The sequence below is a fragment of the Sciurus carolinensis genome, chromosome 3 (genome assembly GCF_902686445.1).
Source record: "Sciurus carolinensis chromosome 3, mSciCar1.2, whole genome shotgun sequence".
In the NCBI taxonomy this organism is placed as follows: domain Eukaryota; kingdom Metazoa; phylum Chordata; class Mammalia; order Rodentia; family Sciuridae; genus Sciurus; species Sciurus carolinensis.
In genome coordinates, this window is record NC_062215.1 from 120,291,160 (window position 1) to 120,304,154 (window position 12,995).

Consider the following 12,995-nt stretch of genomic DNA (forward strand, 5'->3'; position numbering starts at 1 on the left):
TTCCACAGTCGCCTGAACACCCTTCCAGGTGAACCTCATTATTCTCCCCTCTCAGGGCCCCCACCACTGCTTTTAGCACCCATTTGTTGATTTCCTTGAACAGGGCGGCAGCTGTCCTCAGGGCCTGGGGAGGAGGCTGCCTGGACAGCCCTCCACCTGAAGAAGTGCTGACGTTCCTGCCTCATACCCCGGGCCACCTGCTCAGGGAAGATGGGGAACTGCCGCTCATAGACTCCACCAACCAACTCAGAATTTTTGTTGTCGAGTTACAATAATGAAACACAGGTTGCTTGTAATCCATTCCTACATTATTTTTCATCCAGAAATTCCTTCCCATCAGCTCAGGTAGTTTTTGGAGAGATGATTGGGAACATGTGTAGCCTGCTGGGTTCCCTGTGATTTGGTGCCCCGGCTCCTGCCTGCAGTGAGCTCTTGGGAACCGCGGGAGGCAGGAGTACATACGTTGAGCACCAGGGGCTGATGACAGGGAGGTGACTGGTGCTGACCTCATTCCCTGTGGTCGGGATCCGTGTCCTTAGAATCACCCAGCCTCGGGGCCTTTGCTGATTTCTTGAACAATGCATGTTCTTTTTTCTTCTTTTAAAGTTCTCCTCACAGTGAAGCTGTTGAAACTTAAAACACCAGGTCCCTGGGGCGTTTGATCACATAGCCTTTCAGATTTGGGAAAACCTGGAGAATGAATGAAGTGTCTGTATTCGAAAACCACTTCCCTCTCTCTGTGCTTCCAGGTGGACACCCTGGAGGTGCTACGGCATCCGGAAGAAAGCACCAACATGAAGAGGCAAACCATGGCTTCTTACTTCCGGGTATGGGGTCTCCTTGATCTCTAGCCAGCCTTCTTCCAGAAAGACCTCGCCAAACCTTCCCACAAGAGGTTCAGTGTCACTGGAACAGGGTGAAGCTCAAGAGACAGTTAAGAAAGTGGCTGGTGGGAGTGGGGGCTGGGGCCGAGTGGAGGCGGCAGCAGAAACACTGTCACACTGAGTGACATTGACCACTGTCCATTGAGTGCCCTGACTCCGGTAGCCTTTGAGCTACTTTTTGGCTTGAAAGCTACAGGAGTCGGCCATTTCTTCAGCAAACAATCATAGTCGATGCAATTCCTGAAGGTGGCTTATGACGTTGAGATACTGAGGAAAGTGTTAGCTATATGTTCCTAGGTTGAGTTGACCCATTGCAAAATCCATTTGCCTGAGCCTTATTAGTTCCCATTTCTGCCTCCTTTGGGTAGAAAACATTTGTCTCTAGAAGGGCTCTGTTAAATGCCCATGATATAGCAAAGATAAGACACATGCCCTCTTCTACCATTTTGCACAGATTTGTTCATCTTCAAATTATTACAAAGCATTAGAGTTGGAAGCTTGCTAGAGATCAGGAGCCCTCGGGAGCTAAGGTGGGTAGCCATCTGGGTAGCTTCATGGTGGAGATGCTGTTAGGACCAAGTAGGAACCTATCTCAGTGACAGATTAAGATGGTAAGATGGAGTTGACACCAGAAGGGGTTCTGCAGGGATGGGTGATAGGGTTGAGGATGTGGCTCGAGAGCTGAAGGAGCAAGCGGTCTGAAGGGCAGGACCTTTAGTGCTGGGAACCAGCTCTGTGGGTGGAATTCTCCTTGGAAGGTTCATGGGTGCAAGAAGGATCGAAAGCCACAAAGTCCAACCGAGCCACTTGTGTTTCAGAGGCAGACTAAATTGAGCTCATGGTGTGATCTTTCTGTCCAGCCCTCCACGAATGCAGTTGACTTTCAGTACCTGCTTGACCTCTCTGGTGTTACTTGTTTCTTATCTTGAAACCCCACTCTGGTCCTGACCTTTTTATCAACTGTATAATCATCCCCCTCCTAACCTTGCTCTGTGTGTGTGTGTGTGTGTGTGTGTGTGTGTGTGTGTGCCCATGGGATCTGGAGGCTCTTGGACTATGTGAAATCATCCTCAAGATCCTAAGCAAAACCCCCCTCCCCCACCATTATTGGAGAAACTGCTTGCTTATAGTTTTGCAGAAATATACCATGACAACAGTTTGATGCCCTTAAAATACTGGTTCCTTGAAACTAAACCTATCAGAGAACCTTGATAAGCTAGGTACGGCCAATTTTGATCAGCAGTGGGGTGATCATAAATGCATGGAACTGATTTCCTGTGTAGTTTGAAATTGCACCTGAAGGGTTGCTTGGAAGAGGAGTCCCACCAATCCTGAGGGACAATGGCAGCCTCCTGCACAAGCACCCCTGTGGTTCCACATCTCCTTTCCTCCTCTCTCTACCAAGTGTATGTTAGTCGATCATCATAATCTTCTTTTTCTATAATTTTCTTGGTTGTGTGTGTGTGTGTGTTTTGTCTTTCTCTATTCCTCTTGTTTCTCTTCCTTTTGCCAACCATATGGGTAGGATTTACTTAGACTTTTTGGTGATTCTTAGGCTGAAGAAACACTCGCTTTCCCCAAATCTGGTTATTTAAAATTACAGTTTGTGGACCATCATTTTGGATACCAAGGGTATTCCAACTAGAGCATATTCTCAGGTTTCTGCCAACGTGGGGATATTGCTTGGCACTAGGAGATGTTCAAAGAATCCTTGTGAATCTTCGGGCAGCTCTAAGGAGAACTTACACTGCCATAAACCATTGCTGATTTCACATTCTGCTTCAAGGGTCTGTGAGTCATTTGCAAACCCCAAACTACTCTAAAGGCCCCTGCAGGTCCGTGCTGGTGGGAACCTCATTTCGTATGTGGTTTTCTCCCTGGTAGTATTCTCTGATGGACTTGCTCTCCAAAATGGTGGTTGGACAGCCTCACTTTGTGCGTTGCATTAAACCCAACGATGACCGAGAGGCCCTGAAGTTCTCCCGAGAGAGGGTCCTCACCCAGCTCCGCTCCACAGGGATCCTGGAGACCGTCAACATCAGAAGGCAGGGCTATTCCCACCGCATCCTCTTCGAAGAGTTTGTGAAAAGGTCAGAATGGCATCTTTGGAAATGCGTGTTACAGGGTTTGGGTGTGGTTCAGTGGTAGAGTGCTTGCCTGGCACGCATGAAGCCCTGGGTTCCACCTCCAGTACTGGGGAGGGGAAGAGGAAATGTGTGCTGCAAATATAGCTGTCCCCTGGTCATCCCTGCCCCTGTGGTTGCTCCTCCTTCCCACTTCCCTCCAAACAGGTAGCTGGATGGTTACCCCCTGCCATGAACTTGCTGAAATGTTGTATTTTTATTGTGCTCCAACAAAGCCGCAGAGATCCAGAGGACAGGAGAAGCGTCCTTCTGATCACATTAAAAATAAGTGTACATAGGCCTTTTCCATGTTAGAAATTCTTAGGTCTCAAATTCTGCAGATATTTGTGAGGGATGTATCCCTTCATGCGTGGGTCAAGATTCTGGAGGATTTAAATGTATCTAAGGAGGCACTTATCTTCCAGGGTCTGACATGGTATAACAGTGAAATGAACACTTACCTGACACCTAAAATGTCTTAAGAGTACAGGACATTTTAGGGCACTATCCTCAACTGTAACATCTCACTTGATCCACAGGGCAGCACTATAAGCTGGGCCCTATTATCATTCCCATTTTACAGGTGAGGAAATCAGATCACACAAAGAATTTATTTTTTTATTTGTTCTTTTTAAATATACATGACAGTAGAGTGTGTTTTGACATATGATACATACATGGAGTATGACTTATTCTAATTAGGATACCATTCTTGTGTTTGTACATGATGTGGAGTTTCACTGGTCGTGTAGTCATAAATGAACATAGGAAAATTATGTCTGATTCATTCTACCATGTTTCCCGTTCTCATCTCCCTTTCCTTCCCTTCCTTCCCCTTTGTCTAATCCATGGAATTTCTATTCCCCCGCTTTTTTGTGTATTAGCATCCACATATCAGAGAGCACATTCAACTTTTGGTTTTTTTTGGGATTGGCTTATTTCACTTAGCATGATAGTCTCCAGATCCATCCATTTACCAGCAAAAGTCATAAAGTCATTCTTTTTTATGGCTGAGTAATATTCCATTGATGTGGCACAAAGAATTTAAATGATTTTTTTCCAAGATCCCATGGTATAAATGATAGAGCCAGGACTTGAACCCAAATAGTCTGTTTTCGACATCCACACATTTAATCTCCTCGGTTCACTGCATTCAATCAATGTTTATTGAACACATAAATTGCATAAATAGCTTTCTAAACCTAGAAACTGCCTTTGGATGCAATACTGCTCTTTTCTGCACAATTGCCACAGGGATGCCTTGTGTGTGCATATGATTACAGGTAGGATTTACAGAATGTTCTGTGAAGAAATAATAAGCAACAGTAATAGAAAATCACCTTTGAGAAAGAAGTACTACTATCCGAGCATGCCCAGAGGGGAATATTAGGATCTGTTTTAAAATCTGCTCACTAGCCACCATTAGTACTTTTTTACTCCCATTCTGAAACATGTGCCCAAGGTCATTTTTCCAACTTACTGTCTGGGGAGAATGCATCTTAAATATGGCAGCTTGCTTCATCAAGTCTTCCAAATTCTGCAAAATTCCATGGGGATGGGAGAAGGAAGAATGAAAGCGTTCCTTGCATCGAGAGCTTTTAAATTAAAAATAAGAATGAAATGGCTTAAATGTCTTTAAGCCTCTGTTTTCTCTCTCTTAAATTTGGAGGTGGAGCACGTTAAAAAAAAAAAAAAAAAAAAAAAAAAAGACCTAGCTTGTGAATGTAACTAGTCAAGTATTTTTAGCCACAAAATGTGGAATACAGAAAAATATTTAAGAAAACAGGTCAAATGCTAAACAGATTGGCACTTCTTTGTTCATAATCAGAAAGCCATTAGGCAAGTATGAACAAGAGTTTCAAAATGTCAGTAAATCTGAGGGTATCAAAGATTTCTGAGCCAGCAAGTTAATTGGTATTTTGATCCTTTTGAGCAACTTAACAACAAAATGGATGAGCTAGCAGTTTTCCCCCTTGATCTTATTCAACAAATAGGTGCTTCTTATCTTCCTGTTCAAGAGTGCTGTTTTGTAAACTCTTAGCAGGAAATATGCAGACAAAACAATCAAAGGCAGGGAACCCAGCCACAGAGCCATTCAGGGTTTATCAAGCAGAGGCAAATGAAAGGTAAAGGCTTGTTTAAGGTTGCGCTTTACCTTTTCCGGTTTTCTGGCATTCAGGACCAAAACCTGAAAGGTAGTGTTCTTGGGATTCTGTTGTCTCATCCAGAGTAGGGAAAAACATCTCCAGTCCCCCAAGTCTGCAAGCCTGACCAAACCGCAAATGCTTACTTGCTCTGTCATCCTTGAATTTTCTGGAAAAATAACTTGGAAGTGCCCTTTCTTATCCTCTAGTCATGGACCTTTGAGGATAGGGGTGCTCCCTGCCCCTCAACCATCAACACCCTCCCAGTCAATGGAACCAGGTGAACTGGAAGTCTTCATCTGTTCACTGGTACAAAAGAGGACACCTGGCAGTGCTGAGCGGGTATCTGAAACCTCCCTATAAGCCAGAATGTTGAGGGACACCACAAGAAAACCAGGTGGACATTCACTGTCCTCCTGGTCTGAAGCAGGATCCCTCAGAAGGTCCACACTGGGGCTGACACATATACCTGCATATGCTGGGGTGTGTCCTAGCACATGTCTAAAGAATAAGGCCAAGGCTAATGGTGTGTTTAAATATCATAGTTAATCATGCAGTTTAATAAGGGGACCTGAGTTCTAATATCCTTTTAGACATGATATTTGGTAAGTAACCCAGTGCTGCTGTAAAAGGTGTTTCTGATCCGCATGATGAGAAGGCAGGCATGCGCAGAGCCCACATCTTGAAGATTTTCAGGGATTTCGTGCAGATTCCTAGGCCTTCCTTAGCCTCTACGTCTTCCGGAGATGCTAGCTGACTCCTAGTTGAGCTCGCAAGATGTGAGACCTGCACCCAGTAGGACCCAGTTCTTAGTAGTTGTTAAATCAACGTCCGTTGATGGAAATGAAACTCTTCCCTCTTTTTCCATTGGCATCTTCCATTCCTCTTGTGATGGCACAGAGCGTCATGGTGCTTTGATTTCTCCTTCATCTCGTTCTCCCTTCTATTCCTCCACTGCCTTCCCCTTCAGAGTCATTTTCGACTTCTCTTCATTTCCTTTAAACAACACATGACGAGGTCCTGATGTTCGGACCTGCTGAAGTTTCTCCACAAGGTTTCCTAGGGAGCCTTCCATCCCTCTCCCAAGGCTTAAGTCCAGGCCTGCGTTGTTGTGGTAGCTCTTATCTGCCTAATAAGTTATAATTCAGGATTTATAAAAGTCACCCCTTTAAAGTCTATAATTCAACGGTTTTAGTATATTCACAGAGTTGTGCAACCACCAATATCATCTAATCTTAGGACATTGTAATATCTAAAAAGAAACCATCTACCCATTAGCAATCCTCCCCTTACTCCTCACCCCACCAGCACTAGGCAACCAATAATCATCGAACTTCTGTCTATATGGATCTGCCTAGTCTGAAATTTTCATGTAAATTGATCATATAGCATGCGGTCTTTTGTGGCTGGCATTTTCATTTGGCATTATGTTTTCAACAATCAGCCATGATGCACTATGTATCAGTATTTTCTTCCTTTTTATGGATGACTATTCCATTGTGTGGATATGCCATATTTTGTTTATTCACTCAATTGGCAGCCTTTTGTATCATTTCCACTTCTGAGATAATGTTGTTGTGTTGATTCATGTGTAACTTTTGACGTAAATACATTTTCACTTATTTGGAGGTATTACCTGGAGGGAGAATTTCTGAGTATGGTAACCCTAAGTTCAAAGTGGCTGCATCAGTTTATATGCTTATAAGCAATGTTATAAGAATTCCAATTTTTCTACATCCTCATCAACACTTGTTATTGTCAGGTCTTTTATTTTAGCCATTCTAGTGGGTATGAAGTGGTATCTTATTGTAGTTTTGATTTGATTTCTCCAGTGACTAATGATGTTAAACAACTTTTCATGTGCATATTGGGCATTAGTATATCTTCTTTGGGGAAATGTGTTTCTAAACTCTGCCCATTTTTATTGTTGATTTTTACATATACCGGATACTAGTCCCTTACTGCAAATACTTTCTCTCATTCTGTGAGTTGTTTGTTCAGTTTCTTGATGGTGTTCTTTGAAGCACAGCATTTTTAATTCTTATGAAGCCTTAGGTTTTCTTTTGTTGCTTGTGCTTGGGTATCCTACCTAAGCAACCATCACTTGACCCAAGGTCACAAAGATTTACTCCTATGTTTTTTTCCTAAGAGTTGTATAATTATAGCTCTTGTATTTTAGATCTATGATCCATTTTGCATTAATTTTTGTGTCTGGTAGGTAGGGGAGGTCTAACTTTATTCTTTCATATGTGGATATCCAACGGTCCCAGCACCATTTATTGAAAATACTTTTCTTTCCCCCATTGGACTGTCTTGGCATCTTTGTTGAACATCACTTGGTCATAAGGGTAAGGGTTTATTTTGGACTCTGCATTCCATTCTATTTCAATGATCTATGACTGTTGTAGGCCTTTTAAAGCTATTTTGTCCACCCTCATGCCATACTTCCTGATTGGACTCAGTGACTGAGTAGGATTTATCTAAAATTCCCATCTGAGTCTATTGCTGTCTTGATTAAAAGAAGCATCCAGACCCCCACTGAGTAAGCTTTAGCCCCATAGGGGAGTCTCCCTGATTTGTCTACTTTTTCAGTCTCTTCTCTTTTCTCCCAGATCACAGTCCAGCCAAAACTGAGCTAGTTGGAGCTCCTAAACTCCTCAGACTGTTCATCTTCTGTGCCTTTGCTCACACTGTGTTGCCTGGATCTCTCTTCTCTCAGCCCTCAACCTGCTGACCCCTGCCCTTTTCTGCAGGGCTCTGAATGGGCAGCATCTTTTCTGATGCCTCCTTGACTCTCCTGGGCTGGGTCAGGAGCCCTCTGATGAGCTCCATTGGTAACACTCACCGTACTGTACAGGAATGCTCTGCTTTTCACCGCACCCTGAACTGTCTTGGAGGCGGGTTATTTTTCAGCCTACTTTATATCTGTGTTGTCCACCTGCCACAAGTTAGGGGCTTAATAAATATTGGCTGAGGGTAATCAAACTCTTACCCTTTCTCTTTCATCTCTATTTTCTTTTACCATCTCCTGACTCTGGTCCTTGCTCTTTTGAAGCTCATGACAGATCTTTGGAGCTGACTTTGTTGAGGTTAAGTTTCACTTGCACTGAATGGACAACTTAGATTGATAAAGCATAAGATTTCAGGTAAGAAGTTATGGTAACTCTTTATTAATAAGAAGTGAGAACCCTAAATAAACTGGTTTTCAAAAGGCTCTAACTTTCTTTGAAAATGCTATTATTAGAGATCACATGGGAAGGGTGACTTTAAACAAATTTACCTTCTTTCTCTACAACAAAGAATGAGTTTTCTGAGAATCCAGTTTAAAAATGGTAAGCTCAATAGGACAAGGGACTCTGTTCTGCCTCCTGTTCTAGCTTCTTCTTTTTCATTTCCCCACCTCACAGCCCACACTCCAAAAAAAAGGAGCCACTTGGAGCTCACATAGCATGGATACATCTCGTGAAGGCTCTCCTCTGTAAAACAGGCTGCTTGCTTGGTATATGAGTCAGCGATCTCTCAAGAGTAAGTGACCAAGGTCGATTCAAAGTAATTGAAACAAAAATGAAAAGGGAGGGATGTCTTGGTTTACAAAACTAAGAAGTCCGAAGGTTCCTTCGAATCCAGGGCATCACACGAGTTTACCAAGTCACTGGCTCTTTCCTTCCATCCTCCTTGTTTTTCTCTCTCTTCTAATGAATTTCTTATTAGTGGGCAGTCCTTACATGTTGACAAAGATGACCCTGGAAATTTGCCACAGAGGGTTTCTGAGAGTTTTCACACCGGGAACTCTGGTTCCAGTGTGGATCACATGTCCACTCTTGAGCCAATCAGGGTACCCAGGGCATGACCTGGGGTCAAGTGCCAGGGGTGGAGTCAGCCCCACGTGAACCCTGGTCCCCAGGGCTCTGTTAAAGAAAGGAGTGTGTGGGCTGGAGATACATCTCAATGGGTAGAGTGCTTGCCTCACGTGCACAAAGCCCTGGGTTCAATCCCCCAGCCCCACTTGAAAAAAAAAAAAAAAATGGAGTGTGTGTGGATAGGCTAAGACCTCAGCCAGTGCTCTTTATTTTGACCATTCTGTGCCCTTGAACCAACTGTAACTATAGAAAGGTCCACCCTACCCAGGTATCTACCTACCTATAAGACTCTTTTAATTTAGAATTTTCTAAGAACAAAAGTTTTATTGATAACAATTGGATGTTAATTCTGGAAAATACTATATACAGTGTACTATATTATAAACTGAGCTTTGGTTTCTTTGTCTTTCTGTTATATAACTCCACATATTCTACAATGAGTTATTGAAAACAGTTTCCAACTCCGCTTAAAGGGGTTAGGGAAAACCCAATCTGTCTGGGTTTTGAATTCTGGCCCAGTTTGAAATCATCTTCTTATAGTTGATGTATTTCTCTGATCCTCCTGATGCGGTCCATGATGTTCCTGACCCATGAGGTTCCTGTTCCACATGGGACTGTGTGGATGTTACTTTCCTTTGTCAAGGTCTCTTTCCCAGCCTCTGTTTGTGCTCTAAGCGTAATCTTTAATGGTTGCTATGCTCAAGGAGACATCTTTTTCCTGTTTATACTGCAAAATTCTCACCATTATTTACGATGTGCTCCCCAAAGCCTTCTTTTTGTTTCTGTGGGTCTGCAGTGTTTCCTTCTTCCTACACAATATCTGCATTAAGTTGTCGACCCGCCACCTCTGGGTTTAGAATTCACCAACAGCTTTCTCCCCATTCCTTTTCATTGTATTATGTCCTAAATGGAGTTCAAGTTGAATCAGATTCCCACTCTGGGCAGAGTTGTAACCGTGTCACACTCCTATGACATCCTCCTTGGGTGTAGAAGATCAAAAATAGCATCTGATGGCCAGCTACTCAATGAATACAAAGTCCTCTAATGTTGATCCATTCATAGACTGATGTTTGCCCTCAGAAAATTCTGATAAACGAGTCTTCCACCTAGAACAGCTGCCAGGATTCTCGAGTCCCGTGGAAGAAGAGAGCTAGGAGTCACCTCTTAGTTACTACAAATAGAAAGCTTCTGTTTTAGAAGATTTTCCTCTACAACTGGGGAGGACAATCTGGTGATAAGGCTGCTTCTTCATTACTTTCACTTATTTATGTATTTTTGCTACTGGGAATTGAACTCAGGGGCACTTTACCTCTGACTAGGTCTCCAGTCCTTTATTTTTTTGGTAACAGGGATTGAACCCAGGGATGCTTAATCACAGAGTCACATCCATGACCCCCGCTTTCTATAAATTTTTATTTTGAGACAGGGTCTCACTAAGATGATTAGGGCCTCAATAAGTTGCTGAGTTTGGCCTTGAACTTCCAATTCTGCCTCAGTCTTCCAGGTCACTAGGATGAGGGGCTGCACCACCACACCTGACCTTCTTTACTAATTTTAAAGACATTTTCCTGTTTTAGCTCCTTCTTCTCCCATACTTTCAGAGGTGTCTGGGTTTATACAATTCTAAGTCTCTGCAATGAGGGTGTTGTGGGGGGAAAGGGAGGGTCCTTTGGTGTAAACCAGGTAGCTATACAGCGGTCCCTGCTGCAGTTTAGGACTAATTTTCTTCCAAATCTGTTACCATTTTCCCATCTGCTTTCTTGTTACCAATATCTTGGGGTATTGGAGATTGAACCCAGGGTTGCTCTACCCCACTGAGCTACAGCCCCAGACCTTTTTATTTTTGACTTTGGACATCTAGACATTTGTTTGAGCTGACCATTATTTTTAAGGTTTTCATATTGTGACTTTGATTGTTGACTTTATCTTCCTTCAGCCTTATCCCAGAGAGGTCCCTATGGATGAATCCAAGAGGAAGATGTATGTGTCTCACTACCAGATCAAGCCGCCAACCTCAGGCCTTTTTAGTTCTTGACCATTGACACTACCTTCCTGTTATCAAGAGAAAGTGTATCATGAGGCCCCATGGATAGGGCAAGTCCTGTACCAAGGTGCTGAGAACACAAGGGGAGAGGAGGCACTTTCTTGCCTTTAGGATCTCTGGGCTAATAGAAAATCATATAGGAAGGACTACAGAGGAACATGACAAAGAGCTTCCTAAACACTTTTTCTCTTTTGACTACTTCCTTTTCGTACCTTTTAGAACACTGATCTGTCTCTCAGTGGAATTTTTGCCTGGCCTTCAGCTGTACCTGACATTCCTAACTCATTCACCTGTGCCCTTCCGCATGACCCTTTATACTGCCCTGAGAGTTATGTTTATAAAACTCTAATTGTGGTTCTTTCATCAACACAGAACTGTGCCTGTTCCTCACCACCTAGATGATAAGATCAGCAGGCAGGACTTTCCATAATTGACCCCAACCTACTATTCTTGTTCCCCCCACACTGCTCTGACTCACCCACCCTAGACTAGTGCTTGGCTGACCTTGGGCCCTCCAGGCCGTGCTTGATGGTTGGCCTTTGTCTTCTCCCTGGGAAGCCTTCTGCATATGGAGGTCTCCCTTCCTCTCCATCTCCAGCCCAGTACCTTCCCTGTGAAGCCTTCCTGGACTCCAACTGGAGGTGGCTCCACCCTCCGCGTCCACACTGAAGGTTGATACCCTGCATTGGAATGCCCTTTTGTTCTTATCCTAACTTGTCTGCCTGCCCCACTAGACTAGGAGCTTTGGAGGAGATGGAGTCGACCTTATTGGTTGTTGTATTCTGAGCACCTCACTTGCGTGTTGTCTGGCCCGTAGAGCGTGTTCCTTGTTTCCTAAAGGAAGGACTCTGTAAGTCAGAAATGCATTTAACTGTGAGTAGCAGAAACGAACATTTTTAGTGGCTTAAACCCGAGTTTCTCAACCGTGCAACCTGATACTTTGGTATTTTGGATCAGATAATTCTTCATTTGTGAGCCACTGGTCTACATCTTATAAGATATTTAGCAGCTTCTTGCCTAGCTTCTAGCTGTTACATACCAATACCCACCCCTCCCCACTATCTGCAGCTGTGACAATCAACAATGTCTCTAGGGGGCTGGGGATAAAGCTCAGTGGTAGAATGCTTGCCTAGCATGTGTGATACCCTGGGTTTGATCCCCAACTCTGAAAAAAAAAAAAAATCTCCAGATATTGTCAAATGTCTTTTTGGGGGCAAAATTGCCCCATGGATACCACTGGCAACTGAGCTTTTTGGTTTATTCTCTCATAAAGAGGAGTTTAGAGGTGAGCTATTTCTAGCATGAGTTCAACTGCTCAATGGTGCCATCGGAGACCTGGACACCTTCTGACTCAGACCCTTCGTACAATCTTCTGTGTGTGAGTCAGCTTATAGGCTTGTGGTAAAAAATGAGGGCTGCCCCTTCAGCCTCCAGGTCTGCTTCTAAGGCAGAAATAAAGGGGCGAAGCCAGCTTTGTCTGTACCACTTTCATCAGGAAAGAACATTGTTCCAGAAGCTATTTCAGGTGCACCTCATTAGTCCCCACCTCAGCCACACGACCATTCCTAGCAGCAGGGAGAGGGTTAGGAAGTAGAGTTTAGGACTAGGGATATGGCTCAGTTGGTAGAGTGCTTGCCTTGCGAGCACAAGGCCCTGAGTTCAATCCCCAGCACTGCAAAAAGAAAAAAAGAAAAAAAAGGAAGTGGAGTTCAGGACTCGGATTGGGTACCCTGTCACTCACATAAAAACCAGAGTCCAGTTAACCAGGGAGAAGGGAACATGGAAACGGGAGGTAGCTAGTCATATTTTTCAGGGAAGAAATCTAATATTTATCAATTGGGGAGCTACAGAATGAAAAGGGACTGAAAAAACAAATACTTCACTTCCTCACAACCCATTTGTTCTTTTTTTTAAAAAAATTATTTATTTTGATTGATTAT

At 43.5% G+C, this 12,995-nt stretch overlaps 1 protein-coding gene across 1 annotated transcript in view; it reads left to right on the forward strand.

Annotated features, from left to right (window-relative positions):
• The window catches only part of Myo3b (myosin IIIB), a 237,969-nt gene that overhangs the window by 58,263 nt on the left and 166,711 nt on the right, over positions 1-12,995 (forward strand). The window contains exons 11-12 of the mRNA XM_047544143.1: positions 750-827; positions 2,769-2,974. Of these exons, the coding sequence (XP_047400099.1) occupies positions 750-827; positions 2,769-2,974 (284 nt within the window). The remainder of the gene's footprint in view (positions 1-749; positions 828-2,768; positions 2,975-12,995) is intronic.